This window comes from Tachysurus fulvidraco, chromosome 26 (assembly GCF_022655615.1).
Source record: "Tachysurus fulvidraco isolate hzauxx_2018 chromosome 26, HZAU_PFXX_2.0, whole genome shotgun sequence".
Classification (NCBI taxonomy): domain Eukaryota; kingdom Metazoa; phylum Chordata; class Actinopteri; order Siluriformes; family Bagridae; genus Tachysurus; species Tachysurus fulvidraco.
Window position 1 is genome coordinate 11429837 of NC_062543.1, and position 20474 is coordinate 11450310.

At 41.7% G+C, this 20474-nt stretch overlaps 2 protein-coding genes across 5 annotated transcripts; both read right to left on the bottom strand.

Annotated features, from left to right (window-relative positions):
* Positions 1 to 69: 69 nt before the first annotated feature.
* Positions 70 to 8962, bottom strand: sympk (symplekin). Of its 2 annotated transcripts, none has more exons than XM_027178777.2 (27): positions 8807 to 8962; positions 7477 to 7607; positions 7227 to 7292; positions 7083 to 7136; positions 6913 to 6986; positions 6691 to 6817; positions 6346 to 6595; positions 5982 to 6152; positions 5510 to 5749; positions 5231 to 5376; positions 4990 to 5140; positions 4587 to 4809; positions 4334 to 4484; positions 3970 to 4205; positions 3667 to 3748; positions 3165 to 3278; positions 2905 to 3052; positions 2620 to 2780; positions 2388 to 2496; positions 2189 to 2289; positions 1998 to 2088; positions 1661 to 1762; positions 1342 to 1529; positions 1027 to 1203; positions 817 to 930; positions 550 to 732; positions 70 to 430 (listed from the first exon to the last, which is right to left on the bottom strand). In XM_027178777.2, the coding sequence occupies exons 2-27, from the start codon at positions 7576 to 7578 to the stop codon at positions 269 to 271; spliced, it is 3723 nt and encodes a 1240-aa protein (XP_027034578.2). In that variant the 5' UTR covers positions 7579 to 7607; positions 8807 to 8962; the 3' UTR covers positions 70 to 268. The 2 variants fall into 2 exon arrangements, with proteins under 2 accessions (XP_027034578.2, XP_027034579.2); XM_027178778.2 differs by having other exon boundaries at positions 7477 to 7587; positions 8807 to 8950.
* Positions 8963 to 9797: 835 nt separating this feature from the next.
* On the bottom strand, positions 9798 to 20446 carry hnrnpul1l (heterogeneous nuclear ribonucleoprotein U-like 1 like). Of its 3 annotated transcripts, none has more exons than XM_047809226.1 (16): positions 20304 to 20446; positions 19533 to 19806; positions 17887 to 18294; positions 17415 to 17595; positions 17252 to 17325; positions 17017 to 17156; positions 16821 to 16920; positions 16368 to 16480; positions 16012 to 16278; positions 15642 to 15764; positions 15222 to 15350; positions 13722 to 13890; positions 11926 to 12189; positions 11406 to 11578; positions 10844 to 11059; positions 9798 to 10653 (listed from the first exon to the last, which is right to left on the bottom strand). In XM_047809226.1, the coding sequence occupies exons 2-16, from the start codon at positions 19756 to 19758 to the stop codon at positions 10543 to 10545; spliced, it is 2694 nt and encodes an 897-aa protein (XP_047665182.1). In that variant the 5' UTR covers positions 19759 to 19806; positions 20304 to 20446; the 3' UTR covers positions 9798 to 10542. The 3 variants fall into 3 exon arrangements, with proteins under 3 accessions (XP_047665182.1, XP_047665183.1, XP_047665181.1); XM_047809227.1 differs by having other exon boundaries at positions 17415 to 17598; positions 19584 to 19806; positions 20304 to 20445; XM_047809225.1 differs by having other exon boundaries at positions 17415 to 17598; positions 20304 to 20445.
* Positions 20447 to 20474: the final 28 nt, after the last annotated feature.

Consider the following 20474-nt stretch of genomic DNA (forward strand, 5'->3'; position numbering starts at 1 on the left):
CTTCACATTGGAGCTGTTAAAGTTTTTAGGTTCATATTTAATCATCAAAATAAATACTTGGACAAAAGATAACTGTATACAGGGAGTTCTTTATTATTGAGACATAACCTTTTGTGGATGACGTACAAAAGCGATATTTTTTTCTACAACAGTAGAGAACTGAGGAAACCATCAAAGTAATCAGAATAAAGGATAACTTCCATCATTGGTTCTAAATCTTAAACTCAATACACAAATATGATGCACTTGGATTGTGTTTATGCTTGTTTTATTCAGGATCGTTTGCTTGCATCTCAGGTTCTGCTCCACTGTCCTCCACCACTTCTTGGGGGTGGTCTTCAGCAGGCTCAGCGATACTCGTCTCCATTGGTTCCTCAGCCTTTGCCTGGGAAACGCTGGTGGCTCCGGATTCATTTACAAGTACTTCAACCTGCCATCATTATAAGTTATGGTTAGGCCGTGAATACACCATACTGACACGAGGGTAACATAATTATCAGTTGAGAATACGGACAAAAGCACCAGTTATATACGCATACAAATTCTTACTTGTGTTGCTGCTTCGGTGGCGATCTCTAGACCTTCGTTACCTGCCTCTCCTTCCTCCATAGGCTCCTCCATTTCCTCCTTTCTGGCTATTGACTCAGAAGGTACAAGTTCAGTAGGAGCTACTACAACGGGAGCTGGAGTTTCCACTTGCGTTATGGGCCTCACAAATGGCTGGGAGTGTATCTAAAGGATAAAATAGTACTTTAATTGCACTTTCCTGAGACATTTTATTATTAGTAGTTATTATACTGCATTTACAAGTCAGACCTCTCTTTCTTCCTGCACTTTCATGTGTTCAGGTTCATGCTGGGGTGGTTCTGGCTCTGGTATCCTGATGTTAGCTTCCAAAATAGCCATGATGGATGATGGAATGTGGGCTTGCTATATACACACACACAAAAATACAAAGTGAACAAATCTTACTACTAAAATAGAATACAGATCATAGCAGGACTTTGGATGGTGATGTTTCTTTACCTGGTGTGGGGTGAAGGAGCGCACATGCTGTAGGAGAGGATCTCTCATCTCTGGACAGCGCTCGAACACGCTGGATAGCTGAGCAGAAGGCAGTTGCAGCAGAACGGTGTACGATTGCGGCTTGGTGCGCTGGCAGCACTTCACAAAACCTTCCCACACCTTGGGGTACTTCCACACCTATACACATCAACATCATAGACTAAGCTTTTAATAATTAAAGTAAGTGGAAATACTAATCATGATGATAAAATTTAAATGCTTGCATTGTCTCATTATTAAGCCATAAGGACATTAGTCTCAAAGCGAGCGACGCACCTGCTTGGGGATCAGGCGAGAGAGGATGTTCATGACGAAGCCGCCTAGGCGAGGGTACATTGTAAGTGATTGGATGACGGTTCGCATGAGCAGCATAGGAAGAGGACTCTGCTCCATTAGCTGCTGCATCACCACAGCCAGCACCTCTGATGTGTACACGTTCTTCTCGCCGAAGCACAGGTTCGTAGCTACAGGTTCGATGGTTAGAGATGTAAAGAAAGTCATGAACGCCTACAGGTTTTTTAAACAAGCGCAAACTACTTGTACTTGCTCGTCTGAGTACCGTACCCTGAAAACGAGGCTCGTCTAAAGCACTAACCTTTGATGATGGACTTCATGTCACACTTGGTGGAGTCGATGTTATGGAGAGCGATGAGGAGTTCACCGGGAGTCAGCGGAGACACGGAGGAACTTCCTTCACCTGAAGAGTACGCACAAGATTATTATAAAGGTTTCGAGAAGATTTACACTACCGAAAGCTATCCGAGATCTCAAACTGCTTGTATGCATAAATGTTGGCACCTCTTGGAGCAACATTGCTTCTTGGTTAACATGAGCAATCGAAACTTTTAAATGAAAAGTAAAATAAATGCAAGTCAGATATCAGTCAGGTTTAAATATTAAATATTAAAAAGACGACTGTAATGGATCCTTACTGTGTTGCGTGCCCAGCAGGCGATTGAAGACCTCCTTGACTACTATAGGGTTGAGCTTGATGAGTTTGGGTAAAGCCTGGATCACCTCTTTCTGTTAAATGCAGTTAAAGTGCTATTAAACGATGCACTCCTATAATCCATAACACATCAGTTACAGAGAGAGTAAAATGTAAACATGGAAGACGACGGACCTTTTCCAAGCCGTTGATGACCGGGATGAGGAAGCGCACATCTGGCACTCGTTTGTGATAGAGATCTCGTACACGCTCCACCAGATCTGGAGACGGAGGGACTGCAGCAAGACAGAGGATAAGACGCAAAGTAAGTCCATGGCTGCTAAGGTAAACAAACCGTTTGTGTCAAAAGACATCCGAATGACATGATATGCACCTTTATCAGTCAATATGTGCAGACAGCGAGTGACCAAAGTCTCTGCTCCCTTGGGACAGTTTTCAACAAGCAGCAGCAGATCAGGAGAGTTCATGCCCATTCCCCTGATCTGAAGATTACAAGTAGTAAATTATCATTTGGTGCAAATGTACAAGTTTGTATCACACGGAGATGTTTAAGCAAAACCAGAGACACGACGAGAGTCTACACTGGAAAGTGATTTTAGTCTTACAGGCTGCTCGATGACGCGGAGCACGCTACGCTTGATGTCAGCGATGGCTTCGGTGTAGACGGCGGCTAACTCGTGGACCAAGCGGTGATTGAGAGGAAGGAGGGAGAGGTAGAGGTACAAACACTGTCTCACCGTCTCCTCCGTCCAGGGAGCAGCCACCTCTGAGCACAACAATGTTAGAACATAGTTCCAATATTTCTGAATGGCAACCAACATTTAAGGCACCTAACCTACATGTTTTTGTTTTTTTTAAGTAACTGATAATCAAAGACGCTTTTTTCGAACCTGTGTCCTCTCCAACCCCGAACAGAAGCGATGGTGGGTTCGGGTGGACGAGCAGCTGCATGTAGTTCAGAGCAAACTTTTCGATGTAGTCTCGCAGGTGGTCCTTCTCATACATCCATTTGATGATGTTCAGAGCGGCTGAGCGGACCTTTGACAAACAGATGCAGATTTGTTACACGGACACTGCGGCAAGGAAATGGAAAGGAGATGATACGCAGGAGGAGGAAAATGTATAGGTACAAAGAAAAAAAAAAAAAGACTTTTTCTTTCTCGTGAGAGCTGAGATCCAGGAGAACGTGAAGGTACTGGAACTGTCTGGAAGGACGCTTCAGGATGAGATCTTTCAGAGTGGGCATGCCGAGGTAAACACGAGACTGCAACCACACACACACACACACACACACACACACTTTCATTTAACGATAGCCTGTTCTTTATTCTACTTTTCATTCCTTTCAGCAAATTAATTAACTTGACGTGTGTCGAACGCTTAAATCCGATTGGTCGGAAGGAGCGGAGGTGAAATTCACTGGTTTTGTTTAATGCACTTATTCTAATCCACTGTCATTTCTATAGTAACAACGTACAAACGGAATCGTATGGCAGATGTGAACCGCGGACAGATTTTCTATACAGTGAGCTTTTCTCTATGTAGCCTATAAACACTTGTTACAAAATACCGTGAGACGATAAAAGCATGAGCAGATTCGATAAACCCACTGCATGACTGCATGGATGTACTGGAATGCTTGTGTGCCTCACCTCATCCTCACAGTAGCGCCGGATCACCTCCAGGGCTGATTCTGTGATCAGAGGAGCCTCAAGCACCAGCTTATTGAACAGCCTGAAATAAAAAATTGAGATAAATACAAGCAGGTTTGATTTAAATGGGCTGAACGGCGCACACAGCAAAAACCCATGAGACATAATTATGTCAGTAAAGAAATCATCTGGATGTAATCATCATGTTAGAGACCACATGCACCCTTATGGTTTCTAATGCTGCACACTGAAATCATTTCGAATGGTTTGTGAGGTTTATGGAACTACAATATTGAGATTCACCCGTCTCTCTGTTCAGGCCGCTCCTGTAGGCCCGAGAGCAGAGTGAACAAGCTGTGCTCGTAGCTTTCCAGCGATCCGGACGGCAGCTGGCTCAGGTACTGGTTGTACTCCTGATAGAGAAGAGCGAACGCCAGGTCGATGCGGCTCCGGATATCCTCCAGGATGAAACGCAGCATGTCGTCCTTCATCGCACCCTTGAACTGGGTGATCAATCTTGCTAGCAGTTTCACGCGAACCTGGTAGACATCGGAATTGTCTATCAATCAATCAATCGTCTCATCTAATATCTAATCTGTCAACCTATGCTTGATGTGTATAGAGTCTGTATAAAAGATGGGACTCTGAGATTGGTGCGTCTGCTTACGTGGGACATCCCGCTTCTTGCGATGGCCTTTTCCGCTTGGAGGATGCGTCTGACGGCCATGCTGGTTAGCTTGTCCAGTTGGGCTTCGGACAAGGGCTGGACCACGTCGGCCAGCCGGAAGACTTTCTTTCGTCCGCTGCTCCCAGGAGCTCTGATCGCAAAAAAAAAAAAAAGAGGAGAAATTTTAAAAAATGTTAAAATAACAATAAGGAAGACATATTACAAGCTCTGTGTTTCAGTACAAGGTTTGTACTTTGGCTGTGTAGAAGGCAGAATGGGTTCTGGAAGTTTCTTGGCCTGAGGAGTCTCCTCGGTGGCTTCGGTCTTGTAGGCCCCCACTACAGAGATGGCCTGACCCAGAGACACCGCCGACACTTTCCGGATGATGATGGGATCTTTAGAACTGGTCTCGGCCACGGCAGACTCGGCCTCTCCTTCCTTCCCTTCTTCATCTCTGGCTTTGCACTGCTCCAGACCTGAAGGTTAGAGAGGGAGATGAGGGCATTTTGTCTCTCAGATCCCTTTAAATTTGCAGAATGGATTAGTTTAAGTGCAGATTATACTGTTAATAAATGAGAGCTGTAAAGTGTGTATGTACGTGTGCTTAAAACGTGTAGAAATATATGTATATAATAAAACAAAATAAATCTCCAGACCTGGGCCAAGTCCACTTGAGGTCATCTGTGTGGCCATGAGCCTGGCCAGATGTTTGATTTGGGAATCCGTGCCTGCCGACTCCACAGGTGTGTAAGTAGCTTGGAAGGAGGCTGGCATGTTGTCCGGCAGGTAAACCATGCTAATAAGCACCTGAAGCAGGAAATGTAATGACCCGATGAGCGTTCATACTTCAGTATTTCCAAATCTGTGTACTTAAGTATCCCTGAGCAAAGTGTTTACCAGGTTGGCTACGTTCTCTGGTGAGAGCAGAGGCAGCAAGAACTCGGCGGTGAGATCTATAGCAGACTGCGTGCCTGTGGTGGCCAGAGGCTTGGGGGCAATGACGGGTGCCGGCTCCTCCTTATCGTCGTCATCCTCAGTGGGTTCTAATACAAGCAGGAATGTTAATCATTTTCGGGGTGAAGATGGCACAGAAAAAGTCACGCTAGAAAGCTTTTATCAGTACAGCAATGTCATGAGGGTTTAAACTGACACTGGACAGTATGTCTCTCCACATACCTATTTTGATCCTCTTGCCCTCGCTGTAAGGCTCGTGCCGTGGTCTCTTGCGTACCTGTGCGGCGGCAGGCATGCAGCGGGCGATCTCGTTCTGGGCCATCCCCAGGTCTAGCAGGAGTGTGGAGATCTGGCTGTGGAAGTCTACGCTGCTCTGGTGCCGCAGCACAGCCACCAGATGCAGCTTAAGGCTCTTGCGTACGCTGCTCACCTGAGACTTGGCAAGAGTCGGGGGGAGGTTTGCTAGGAAGGGTGAGAACAATATATTTACAAAAGATACAGCAGGGTGCTTGGCGAGAAATATAGTTTAATAGTAATTGGTTGTAGAGGTTGTAGAGATTTAAGGAAATGTTTGACACAGTGTCGCTTTTTTCTGCAACTGTTTGTCAGTAAATGAACTAGTTTGAAATAATCTACTGCTTTGCCCGAGTAAACCTAACTGACCTAGGCCCCATACTCAGACCTGATCACTTACCGTGTAGAGTCTCGTAAGCTTGTATGACCTCGGACATGAACATGGGTCTCTGTCTGGCTAGCGTAGCCAGTGAGCCTAGAGCTGTGGTCAGGTTAATGCTGGAGATTGCCGGGTGAACCATGAACTTCAGGAGCTGCTCCAGAGCAGACTTTCCCTCTTCACACAGGACATCTGAGAGAAAAAAATAAAACATGAATGAACTGAAGAAGGAGAAGCCAAAAATAATCCACTAGTTGTTGTGCTTCTATTTATCGCATTTTGAACAGGTCAAGTTTTTTGGCGGTTTAAAAACGATGTAATGTAAAAACTGAAAACCTATGTGATGATGTTATATGTCATCATCATCCAGTCCGGCTCCACCCACCGTAGCGAATGTACGAATGATCCTTTGGAACTTTGTCCAGGCTGATGTCCCCTTCTTGCTTCTTGGGGACGTCCGAATCGGACGTGCGCGGTGACAGAGTGATGATGAGCGACTCTGTGAATTTGATGGCGTGTGTGCGAACGCCGTCGTTGTCGGAGTCGAGCAGAGCCAAAACATCTCCCTTCATCTGGGTCACCATGTCCCAGCATCCCTCCTGCACGTCCGAAATGCTCTTTGTCCGCAGCAGCCACTGGTGACACAAACCAGAACATTACGGGTTACAATTAAAGACTCACTTTTATTTATTTATTTTTTTAAGTATACTCCAAGGAAAATGATGCATACCTGCAGTGTCACTTTGTAAAGATGAGTGAGAGTCAGGATGGCCTTCTTCACAACGTTGACGCTGTCGTCTTTTAACATTATGTTTAAATTCCCCAACAGCTTCAGCAGCAGCTCGTTGTCTCTTTTACTGGATCAAAACAAGGGAAAAAATTTTTTTTACTTTATAAACACTAATAATAAGTATAATGAAGAAAAGTGACAAGTCGAGCTTTTGAATCTTACCACGCTTCTTCGATGAAGCCAATAACAAATTTCCTCACTTCGATTGATTTATCGTTCTGAAATGCTAGCATCTCCTGTTGACAAAATACAACAGAATAGTTTGAACTTAGTGCCGCAGAGGTCCCGACTGTATCTGAGTTTCAATGCAGAGACGGTAAGAATGTACTTACATCCAAGTAATTGTCAAGCAGAGAAGGATCCTTATTAATAATCAACTCTTGCACCTGTTACTCAAAACAAATACACACGATGAGCCTGAGGACAAAATGTTCGATCATTAACATCAATCGTCAGTCTATTAGAAATCAGTTTACCTGCTTAAGAGCAGTGAGTTTATCGTCGGTGGCCATTAAAGCAGCCTGGTTCAGAAGGTCCACGACCTAGGGTGCCAAAATAAATGTAACAATCAAATCACTTGGGTGATGAGGAGAAAAGCAAAATTGATGTAAAACTCCCACCTGAATGACTTGTGACAGATGATATTAATATTCACAATTATAATTTTCCACTCGATCTTTAATCTAGTCCGAGATTTACGCAAATCTTGGAATAAAGTATAGGCACCTTTTCGTTAGTGGTCATATCGATAGACGCATCCTCTGTCTCGGTGAAAAACTGGGATGCCATGCTGGAGCGCTGCTGCTTTTCTCCAGAGATGGACTCCATCCTGAAATCCTGGACGTTCACAATACGTTCTGTAAACAAAGACCACGTTAATAAAAAGAGAGCATCGCTATCGACCATCACGCAGCTAAGCAGCTCATTTATTTTCCACGGAAGAAATGCTTTAACTGGAAATTCTCCATACAATTGTTTACAAAGTAAACATTCACATTAACGTTATACTTCCTACCGAAGTGGAATGTTTTCTGTGTTTAGTCAAAAAAAGGCTTAACTGGTAGTCGTGTATTTCCCACGTTACACTGAAATGTTTGCAATGACTTTCGGCATGCACGACTTTACCGGCACATAGCATTTTATTTATCTATCTATCTATCTATCTATCTATCTATTTATTTAAATTTATTTGTAATTGTTCCACTAACAAATGATAACAGATGACCAAATGCAATGCCATATTACTCAAATCTTGAAATAGTAAGATATACACAAATAAATAAGTGAATCGAGCAATACAATTCGTTTAAAAAAAGAGGAATTAAATTAACAGCCTTGTAAAAGTTTGTAGTCGGGGCTCTCAAGTTTTGAAGACAGGCAAGAGTGACCCCCCCCCCCCCCAGCAACCCAGAAAAAAGAAAACTGTTTCATCAGGATCACTGACCACATTTTAACCAAATACAAAGTATTTGTTCAATTTCCAGTTATTAATGTGTGTGTAAGAGAGAGAGAGAGATTATGACTGGTGTTGTTTATTTAGTGTTTGTTACCTTTTTGGACTCCTTTATCATTTGTAATGTTGCTCCCATATAAAACAGTTCGGCTCAAGCCCAGACATTTTAAGGGTCATGATTGAGGACAATGTCCCGTCCAGAGACAAACTGTTTTGTGTTGAGGTTTTGTTCAAACCGACCATCGAAAATACCCTCTCTAATGAATGTGTTTTTTAAGCTCCGCCCCTTTTGTCTATAAAATGACTGACAACACAATCTCAACACAAACAATAATTCAGGACCTGAAACCTCTTTTCTGAACGCAGCGTCCTAACGCGTTGTGTGCGTGTTTATTCACATTCTACACGTCTTCCGTCGGTATTTGTAAAAGCAAATAAATAAAATAACAGATTATTTCACCTTAAAGCCGGTTGTCACAGCTACCTTGGCAATGCTATTGCTAATGCTGTGTTATTGTTCAGTTTTAAGAGTAAACCGCTTTAACCACTAATTAGTCACGTTCCAGTTTAAGATAATGCAGTAAATCAAGTGTGTTAACTTACTGAAGTTGCGTTTCTTTGTCCTAACGGGTAAGAAGGATGTGAAATACTGCTTTAAATCAAACTAATACTAGAAAGGCGCCATCTTGAAATGACGCGGAATCATTTTCGATGCGAGAGGGAAGACGCCGCACGCTCACGAGAGCACTTCCGGTTCTCCTTCATATATATTTTTTATTATTAATTTAATTACATACAATTTTAACCAATTATAGATGACTATAATGTTTTATTGCCAGTATAATTAAACACACACACAAAAAAAATGTTTATACATTTTTAATATTTAGGCTCATTTAACCCCTTCTGTTCGGGTCAAAATGGCCGTTTTGTTTTGCAAACCTAAACTTTGTTTCTGGCTCATTTTCTCAACTGCACATAAAACCACATTTACTTTTGTTGCAATTGAAATTCCCACTTAATATTTCTATTATATAAGTTAAGTTCAGGCCATTTTGACCTGAAATATGGTGAAATCCCTCAACACCGACTGCTAATAAAGAAATATTTGAATTCACTTTGTCAAAATTAGACACAATCTGCTGCTAGAAGCAAACTTTTTTCATTACTTTCTCCATTGCTCATGTTTTATGCGTTATTGGCTTTATCCAGGTTAGAGTTTCACTGGATCTGGAGCCAATTCTGAGAACACATGGGGCAAGAAATCACCGTTCATTGCAACACACCACACACAGGGCAATTCACCACACAAAACATTTTTGGAACCAGAAAACCTACATTAACATAGAGAAGAACAAGAAAAACCCCACCGATGTCTGTCGAGATTGGTCATTAACAAATATTTATGTATGAGCTACACATTAAGGTAATATGACGTACTCTAAACTTTGGTAAAGAGGGCATGAAGTGAAGTGTCTATTTGCTTATGAGTAGTTCTCAAATTCTAAAAGCATAACAAATGGGTCGCTGATATTTTGTCAACTTAAGTCGGAAGCCAAACTTCTGTAACCGGAAAAGACGACAAAACTCAAGATGTTTTTTGTTTCATATTATATTCTCAAATACAAAAAAATGAGCTTTGATCAAACAACCAAAAAAACGAAACAAAACAAACCCCAACATGCCAATACAGTTTTACAAACATGGTACAAGGTATAAAAACTTACAACCACATAGTGCTCACTAAATTGTAGATACAAGGAGAAAAAACATGAAACTAGTAAGACATGTAAGAATGGTATAAAATGTTATCCAGGTTGACATCACTGGTTATGATTTTTTTGTTTTTATTTAACTTCTGAAAAATTAGGGTCTTTAAATTTACTGGAATTTATTCATCGGTATTAGGTATAATTGCGTTCTGAAAGTTAAAGGTTTTGAAACACGGCTACCTGAAATCTAGTTCCCCTCTCGAAAAAATATTATTAGAAGACATAAAAATAAGCGATGCAGATTTCTGCCATAAGAATTGAAATGATTTAAAAGTATATAGGTGGCCATTACGAAGCGTTCGAGTGTGAATCTGTGCGTGCGAGATCTGAAAGCAAACTACTTTACACGTCGCTACTTATCGATGCATCAATGTGTAAAACTGAAGCAGTTGGAGAGCAAAAGCAAACTTTTAGCACGTGGGGAGTCGTCTTGAGAGAAAAGGAAGACTGATGGTGAGGAGACTAATAAAAACAAAACAAAACAAAACAAAACAAAAAAAAAAAAAAGACACCGGGCTGTAAAACAGAGCTGATGGAATGATATGGAAGCACCACAGGGAAATATGGCTACTGCTGCGAGCCCTGGCCCTGCTGGTAGTTGCCATAATTTCCGTACTGGTTGTAGTACTGGTTCCATTGGCTCTGGTTCTGGTAATACTGCTGCCACTGCTGAGCGTACTGTAAGAGACAAATGCATCGACCTCGATAAACACACAAAATGCACGCAACGATAAAGTTCTGTATATAGTTTGTTATGTTTGTTGCTTGTGACCACATTAACACAAATCTATTACAAACACAATAAAGGAGTCTGATGGAGCATATCTAATTATCATGACTTTTAATAGTAAGAGTTGCTGTAGCTGACCTGCTGGTACTGCTGGTTGTAGTTCTGCGGCTGCTGTTGCGCCTGCTGTTGCGGCTGCTGTTGCGCCTGCTGCTGTTGCTGGTGGTTGTATGTCTGGCCCGTGGCAGCAGGCGTCTGGCTATAACCCTGGTTGTAACTTGGGTACTGGCTGTAGTTTCCATAGTTGTATCCTTGGCTGTAGTTGCCTTGGTTGTAGCCTTGATTGTAGCTCTGAGGCTGTACAAAGATAACAGAAATCACGTTTGGAGTTATTATAATAAAACACTGGATTATACAATTCTGTGCTGTCACCATCTGGATATGAATATCCCTCTTCAGGACAGCTTCCCTTGTCGGTTTATCTCGTTCACATTAAGATAAATAAGTAAGTAAGTAAGCAAGAAAAGTAAACAAACGAACAAACAAACAAAGACAAATAAATAAAATACACCTGATCAATCAGGTGAGGAAAAGGATTCAATCTTGTGGTAACACATTTGTTTAAAACAAACACCTAATACAGTTTAAAGAAGTGACTACAGATTACAGGAAAAATAAAAAAATAAAAATCTGAGTCTGATACCTGTGACTGACTGTAGCTTCCACTGGATCCACTCCCTCCTTTGTTGTAGGAGCTCTGGCGGTTGTGGTTGTAGCTGCTTCCTTGTTGTGGGTTGCGGCTGTAGCCTCCCCAGCCTCCTGAATCTCTGTAGTTATTTCCCCAGCGATTCTGGCTGAAGCCTCCACGGTTGTAGGCTACATTAGGAACAACAGAAACACACAACACGAGTCTGCTAGGCTGCTCAATTGGGTCACATGGTCGTGCGTTTATTCACAGCCAAAAGTCAAAAAGGACCAAAAAAAAAGAGAATTTTTGGTATTATTCTATTGCTTTTAGACACTAAAAGACTACATTTATTTCAGCATTGCCCAAACTGCTACTAATGTGTGTTTACAGAAAGACACTTATGTAACAGTCAGACATTCCAGGTTCATGCCAATCAGCAAATCTGTCGTTATTTATTGTGGGTGGGGAAAAAAAAAAGCTAAACTGTCTAAATTTAGACCAGGTCAGAAAACCAGGTTTAGACCAGGTCTAATACCTCCACGGTAGCCACCTCCTCCAGAGCTGCCCCGGTTCTGATACGAGCCTCGTGCACCCTGTGACGTGCCCGAGTGCTCATAGCGCTGGAACCCACGGCCGCGGAAGCCTCCGGGTCGGTTATCGAAGCGCTTTTCAGCTGGCGGGCCGGCCTTCCGGCCCTCCTCGTTGTACTGTTTGACGAGTGTGTCGACCTCCTCGCGCTGCTGCTCTATGAAGATCACCTCGTCCAGGAACTCGCCGGCCTCTGGCAGCACGTAGTTGGCTAAGGATGGCAGAGGGCACGGAGTGAGGGAGAGAATGGCCGTGCCGTCGAGAAAATAAAGAGCATCGACATTAGCAAAGTTCAGTAGTAGCCAAAAACTAAACATTATGTAAGGGAGCAGGGGAAATAGGGGAAGATAAGGGATAGAGGAGAAATGTATTAGGACAGTCAGAAAAACCTTGGACAAATATTGCCTTAGTCGACTAAGGCAAAACTTGTCCTGGATTAAAGGGGGAAAACAACAAAAATATAGAAATTTAGACGAGAATGATAAAAAATAAAAAAAATAAAAAAAGACAGTTGCCAGAAAAAGAGTTTTAGGATACTAATTTAGGATAGGAGTTCATTCCAGAAACTGTTTAGGTGTTGATCTAAGCCAATTAATAACAGGGTATCTGCAGATGTCTGCACTGTCCAAACGTAACGAGACTAAGCGTTTTTCTGCAGGTTTTAAACGGTTCAAAAAGTCCAAGAGAATAAAATTAAACATGTCAGCACTGACTAATCGAGGAGACTCTGGAGTGGTGATGGAAAGATACACGCATCTAAATAGTAAAGCCACTGTAAGCGCTCGCTATCAGGGGTAAAACGTGAGATTTTTCACCGTGGCTCAGGATAATCACGGATGTCGTGACAGCCGGGCTCTGACTGATCTTATGTCTGTCTGCTATGCCGCATAACACAAAACAGCTTGCCGTATAATGAGGATTACCTTACGTTCACACCAGCAAGCAATAAAGCAGATAAATTTGACGTGATATCCTAAAGAAGTTTGAACTGAGACTCTCTCAATGCAAATTACGTCCAACGTAGTAAAACAGGAGACAAACTTATACCTAATTTTTTTCCGCTCAATACAATAAAACGAGTAAATGTTATGAAGTAAAGAGTTTAGCAACTTGGCTAAACGTAAACACTTGATTGTCAACAAACAACCGGATTTTGCAATGATAAAATAACACTTATGTCTGGAAGCTGTATGTAGCTCCGGCGATCTTTCACGAAAACTACGTTAGCTGGTTTTCCACCTTGTTTGTTAAACCGGTGCCTTGAGCAACATGATCTTTGCAAGAAGATCACTAAAGCATGAATGAATCCATATTATTTTGGAAGATTATATCGATTGGTTTCTTCAAGCTGAAGTGACGAAGTAGATGGAGCACTAAATTAGATCAAAACGACTAGTCGAAAAAAATGTCCTATAAATCAGGACCGTATATAAACAGTTTTTATTTTAATAACCTGCTGATACCCTGGATATCTTATACATATGCTGCATATTGATGTGAAGTTGTACTGAAATGAGACTTGGGTCAAAAGGGCCAGGTAACAGGATGGTAAAGAAGTAGGTAGCTCTTTTATCTGGCAAAACAGAAAGGCGGCAAAGGGGGTACGTCCAAATTTTGAAAAATTAATAAATAAAAAAAGTAGAATTAAAAATAAAAAGAAAAAAATACAGCAAAAAGCAGATCTGGGTGTGTAGTTGAAGCTTTTTTTTTTTTTTTTTTTTGGGATATCCATGGCATTCCTACCTTTCATTTCTAACACAGCATGATCGGGTACATCCTTCCCTTCCTCATCAGTTCGCTTTAATGTTCGCTCTTTTAAATCCTCATCCGTGGGACAAATTACAATAGCCTTGCGTTGAAACCCTTCAAAAGGACGCATTTTTCGTCTCTGGGCTGATCCATATACATTTGTCTAGCAAATGGTGACAAGAAAAAAGTAGAAGCTTGTTCGTTATTGTTCAGTTGTTTGCTTTTGTTATGGCTTTGCGTTCCGTAGGAGGGGTTTGGGATTCCTGCAACAATGAAAGTGAGAGTTTTTTTTTTTTTTGTTGGTTTGTTTTCATAGCTAAAGTTTCTGTCCAGGAATGACTAACGGTTGCCTCTCACAACCCCGCAGTTCACTTACCTTGAAGACTGAAGAGAATCCGAGTTTTGCCAAAACAGCATTTTTTGTAAGAAAAAAAAGGGGCCCAAAAACTGACTCTCTACATAACCTAGTGTTTATACTTCTTCTATAAGAAACTACATCATACTGAGCAAATGAAAGCCACGCTTACGATCTAAACAGTCTCACTAAACCGAGTCAGTTCCTGTGAGTTCTTTCTCTACAGAAGAACCCTGTTGTCAACTACACGTTTAAATCAGTCGTATATTTGCAGAGTCTTACCAAGTTATCAGTGCCTTCGCGTAATAACTTCCGTGTGTCCGAGAAAACGTGTTGGAATGCTAACTGAACTCTCTCAAATCATCCAAATGAACTTTTACTCCTTTTTTTTTTTTAGATTATATACTGGCAGCATGCAGGGAGGCTACTCTTTCCTGGGTCCCCTTACTTACCTATACTTACCCACATTTCAATGGTCCTGCTATGCCCAATACAGACACACACATATCACCTACCTTCTAATACTTACAGTTTCCTTTAGGACCCAAAGATGGTCCATTTGAACCTAACCTACCTTAACATGACTTGTCAGATCCTGACCTGGAAACTTCAACACGATTAGTTCCACTTACCTTGAGGTTCATTTTAAAAACTACATTCAACACTTCCAAGTAAATCTACTCAAACACCGAAAATATTGGTTGCTGTTCTTTTTTTTTTTTTTTTACGATTACGATTACCATAGCAACAGAAGGTGTTTTCTTACTCACCAGGCTGTGATTACTTGTTTTTCTTTTCAACATCTTACTAATGACATGGACTATGTGTACAGTGTGGCATGTCTTTGTAACAACACATACAGGCACAGGGAAAGAAAAAGAAAAAATGTAGAACCCAAAAACATTCATAATCCACTACAAATCTTTCCTGTTCTTATAGTTTTCAAGTAAAAAAGCAAAACAAGTGAGAATATGGCATCAACGCAATGAGGCGTTACGTTATAAATGAGTCTGCATGGGTGCTTCTGTGCTATAGAGAGAGCAGAGGAGCATTAATGAACATGTGCATCAGGAGCAGCTGTAGGGTGTGTGGGGGGGGGTTGGGAATGGTGCAAGAGGCGAAGACGGAGATTACGGTACCTGGTCCAGGATGTAGTTGCGTTTCTTGCGGGCGGCAATCTGGATGAGGCGATTGAGGCACTGCGTGGCCTGCGAGATGAGAACGTCCCAGCGTCCTGCGTAGTTCCTCTGGCGACGAAGTCCCATCACCTGGAAAGACAAGCAGATAAATAGCCAATTCAATTTAATTGTACAGCATTTTTAGCAGCTTTACAGTAGCATAGAAACCGAATAACATCTATCCATAATGAGCAAGACTGAGGCAACGGGGACAAGGAAAAACTCCCCGAGATGATATGAGGAAGAAACCTATAGAGGAACCAGATTCAGAAAAGAACCTCATCCTCATTTGGGTGACACTGGAGAGTAAACAATGTAAATGTAGCCAAGAGGAAATGTACAAGGAGGCTGGCAGACAAAATACATGTAACATGTCCGTACCTTCATCTTGTCCATTATGGCATTGGTACCCAGAATATTAAACTTCTTTTCAGGGTTCTCCTTGGAGTGCTTATTGGCCCATGTGGTCTTTCCGCTGCCGGGCAGTCCGACCATCATTAGGATCTGAGGAGAGAATAATGTATTACGGTTTACAGCATTTACTAATCATCGTATATATATATATATATATATATATATATATATATATATATATATATATATATATATATATATAAGAACACTGTCTTATTTAGTCTCCTAAACTCCTCTCTCATGATTTAAGAGTTTTTGCTAAGCACAGACGAACCTAAAAATGCTATTACACTGAGGCTCTGTTGATTTAAAACACCGAAATGAACAATGAGGATACCTCGCACTCTGCTTTGGTAGCCGGCCCGACGGTTCCTCTGCTTCTGTCTGGCAAAGCCAACTCCTGAATAAAGGTGTAGCCCTCGGGAGGGGAGAAATATGGCTCCTCCTTCTGTCCAAAGTTGAACTCTATGGCGCAGTTCTTCACCAGGATGTGTGGGAAGAGAGAACGACCAGCCAGCTCCTCACGGGAGATTTGGTAGCAAGGGCCGAGCCACTTGCCGTTTTTCGAGAAAGCCATCTCCACTTGCTCTCCGCTCTCGAAGTCCTGAAAAAATATAAACAAGACTTCACAGTGAGCGAATGACCTTGAGCTGACCTCCTTTCTACTAAAATATATTTGAAATAAACACTCACAAGGTAGCAGCCAATGACATCATTTTCACCAAACCTCTCTCCATAGTCCTCGAATTTACAGTTTGAGGACTTCTTGCCAGTTCCACCAAAGCCATAGGAGAAGGGATCCTCTCCTACAAGATGATTTTTTTTTAAAATACATAATAATAAAAAATCCTATAGGTTATTCCCAAGTTCAAGGAATAACCAATCGTTTTAGGTAGAGGAGTCAACTGTAAACATTTTGCTGGAAACACGAAACCTGTGACTAAGCATGCGTTGGAATAAAGCTTGGAGTTTACAGACTCCTAAAGTCTGATCCCCAAAGCCTTGCTGCTGTAGTGCTACTGAGATCATGAGTCAACAAATCAAGAGTTTGTATGCTGTTCTAGCAGTTCAAGCTGCACAGTCAACATATCAGATATGACAAAGCACGCAACTCAATAAAAGGACATAGATTCCTTATCAACTCACCAAGCTGGGTGCTACACGAGTCCAAAGACCAGCCGATTCTCACAACATGGGGATCAGGCTCGCTGGCTGGGAGGTGCTTTACAGCGATCTCCTCAGTGATCTAAATAGGGAAGAATGCCTTCATTGGTTAGGGCGCACAAACAAATAAATAAAGAAATATCTTTAAAAAAACACATTCTTCCAATTTCCCTATTACCTTCATTTCGTAGCATATACGTCCTTTGGAGACACCGTAAGTAGCTCGGGCACCTGCCCACAAATATGCAAAGCCCTCGATGGTAAGCGGGTAGCCGCTGTACCGGTCTCGAGACACCTTGAAATGCAGGTCACAGTTATCTGTATAAAAAAAATAAAAAGTCAGCCTGTGAGATGGTAAACCAGCAACAGCTATCGGAAGGAACAGACACTGTGCTTTTCCACTTTGTACTCACAGGTGTCTATAGCCACAAGGTTTTCATCAAAGTCTTCTTCCTCTTCCTCGGCTGGGGGTTGAGGTGACCGCCCTCTGCAGAACAATTAGAGAAACGTGTGTCCAGACAGGATAAAGAACCAATAGGAAAAGCAAAAAAAGATTAATACAGGGATGAGAAGAACCTTCTTTCTTCACGATGCTCATAGTATCCGTATCCGCGGCCATCGTCGTAGGGTCTTTTGCGGCTCTGTGATGTCTGTTGGTCGTCATCCGTTTTAACCTGCGCCGCCCTGTCACCTTCTGCAGGCATCCAGTCATTTGCTGCCTCTTCCTGCTGTGGCATGTCCTCATCCTTCTTAGGCTCTTCTTGTATTTCATAGGAAAACAAAATGTCACCCATTAATACAAAAAAACAAAACAAAAAAAACCCACTATATAACAATACCGTAATAACCCAATACAAACCAATGCAGCAGAAACTCTTGTAAGTATCATTTTGTGCTTAAACAAATCTACAGCAAGGATTGACCATGACTCAAAAGATTATAAAAAATAAAAAAGGAACAAGAATCTATATTTGGTATTTATTCAAGGTTAAGTCTAAAAGTCCAGATCACTGGAGTGTGAAGTGTATTCTTTTAGGACAAGTCTTACCTTTTACACTGGCAACTTGCTCCTGCTGCTCAGTCTGTTCTGTTTCTGGCTGTGTGACTTCTGGCTGCTCCTGAGCTTCCTCAATCTGCTCTGGTTTTGCATCCAGCTTCTCGTCCTCCTGCTTCACCTCAGGATCCTCTGAAACCTCGCTCTTAGCCGACCCTTCATTGCTCCAGCCAGCTTCTTGACCTTCGTCATACTCTTGTTGTACCTGCTGGTCAAAGCCTTGCGTTGGTGGTTTCAGATCATCGGAGGTGAAGTCGGTCGACTCGTAACGGGCAGCGTTGTTCACGTTACTGTCATCTTCCTCGGCGCTCGCCTCCTTTTCCTCGCTCAGACAGTCGCTGTTTCCACTGTCATACTGAGGCTCGTCATCTCCTCCGTTACCTGACACATCGGCAGCAAATTCTAGAGAAAGATAAAGTACACATTAGGTTCAAATGCATGATATTTGGTCTAAACAACAATAGAAACAGCAATAGTGTTTTACCACATCATACTGCTTAAACAGCATTCATGCTGCATGAGTGTTCCTAGTAGCCTAGTTCAAACTGTACAAATGTGACTACATGCAAACCCTGAGAGTGGGACAGTACAAGTATAAATGGTCTGTAAAAGGAAAACCAACATAAACAACATTTTGGGTTGACTTGAAGACATCCACATAGTTCAAAGGGACCCTGGTGTTGAAATCTCAAATATGGATGAGCTTTATCCACAAAGTACAAAAGTGAGAATTCGTGTAGCAAAAAGAAACAAGACAGGTCAAGAAAGGTATAGAAACAAGACAGGTCACGCCTGGTTTTAAAGATCGGATGCATACCGACATGTCAACAACGGTATAACGTTTACTTATTATTGGAAGACAGCACTGAATCAGAAACACAGACAGGTGCAATTCTTCCCCTACTTCCTAACTCGTCCTGAAACGTGCCTAACGTTTGATAGATAAATAGCTAAACATGCATTCAGGTACGCAAATGAGCTAACAGTGTAGTCAGTATGTAGCTTTAAATGCATTCACGACACACTACATCCTCACACCCCTTTGTTTAACATAAGTCAAATGATTTGAAAAGAATGTGCAATGCTATTAGTAATGATCAGTTTTTAAGATGTACTTCAAACACACACACACACACACACATATATAAGTGAAATACATATGAGAAATAAGTATATAAGAAACATATATATATAGTTTCTTATATATACACTTATTTCTCATATATAATTTTATGTATATATAATATTAAATAAATATCTAAGAAATAAATATGAGAGAAATAATATATATTCTATAATTTTATATATATATATATATATATATATATATATATATATATATATACACACACACACACACACACACACACACATATATATGTGTGTGTGTGTGTGTGTGTGTGTGTGTGTGTGTATATACACACACACACACATATATATATATATATATATATATATATATATATATATATATATAAACACACACACACACACACACACACACATATATATATATATATATATATATACACACACACACACACTTACTTTACAAAGACAACTGTGTAAGTCCATATACCGTTTTTATTTTGTTGATCTGAACTCCGCCCACAACACAAACCGAAAACAAACCATTTTACCTCCACCAGTGCGCGTCTCTCCCTCTCCCTCTTCCTCCTCCTCCTCCTCACCGAGGTCCTGCGCTTCTTCTTCTGCTCCCGCTGCCTCTCCTGCGGCCTCAGCGTCCAGCGCCGCCTGTAGCCTGTCCGCTAAATCCGCCTTGAGACCCCGAGTGTCCAGGCCACGGCGCTGCAGCTCCTCTTTCAGCTCGTTCACTTTGAGCTTTTTCACGTTCAGCGTGCTCATGTTTTCGTTCACTCACTAACGAGTCCCGCCAAACGGAAACCTGTCACCCTGCGTACAATAAAACACGACAAGAAGAAACTCTTTCAGCACGTCCGTTACTGTCCGTTATCCTGGGCAGCGTTCCAATAACAGCTATATTTATACGGAGTGCAGCTACGTAGTGAACAACGACCGATTTGTGATGCAGCCGTTGGCGCATATAGTCGGCTGTTAGCTAAACAAATGCGGGGTAGAAACTAAACACAATTTCACTTCTAATTCTTCCAGCTAGTTCGCTAACAAGTGTTCACCTCAGCATAAATATCCTAGAGTTATTCCTGTGTACACGCATCACCTGTGTGTTACACTCGTTAACACATTAAAAACAGCCGGTTTATTTTAGGCTCCACTGAATTAGCTTTAGCAACTTTAGCCAAAGCTACCGTTAAGCAAAGCTTTGTGCAAAACCACTTATGTTAACGTAATGCACAGATACAAGAAAGCATAAAGTTAATATAAAACGAGCAACAGACAAGCTTTGTGTCGGTTAAAGTCTGTAAACATACCTTTTATGCGTGTTTTATTTCAGTAGCTGCGGTATCCACAAGATGGAGGGTGACCGAAGCCTACAGAGCTGGGCTACTTCCGGGACGGTACCTATCATGCACCCGAGCGGTTCTTGATTCAGCCTCTGATTGGCTAGATTGAATGTCAATCTTACAAATTCCTCCTGTGAT

Coding starts and splice junctions, on each gene's coding strand:
- hnrnpul1l (XM_047809225.1), bottom strand. CDS start 19,758: ATGAGCACGCTGAACGTGAAAAAGCTCAAAGTGAACGAGCTGAAAGAG. Junction 16,921..17,016: donor GTATATGCTACGAAATGAAG/GTAATAGGGAAA, acceptor TTCCCTATTTAG/ATCACTGAGGAGATCGCTGT. Junction 16,279..16,367: donor ATGTCATTGGCTGCTACCTT/GTGAGTGTTTAT, acceptor ATATTTTTTCAG/GACTTCGAGAGCGGAGAGCA.
- sympk (XM_027178777.2), bottom strand. CDS start 7,578: ATGGAGTCCATCTCTGGAGAAAAGCAGCAGCGCTCCAGCATGGCATCC. Junction 4,810..4,989: donor CTCAAGTGGACTTGGCCCAG/GTCTGGAGATTT, acceptor TCTAACCTTCAG/GTCTGGAGCAGTGCAAAGCC. Junction 733..816: donor AAGTGCAGGAAGAAAGAGAG/GTCTGACTTGTA, acceptor TTTATCCTTTAG/ATACACTCCCAGCCATTTGT.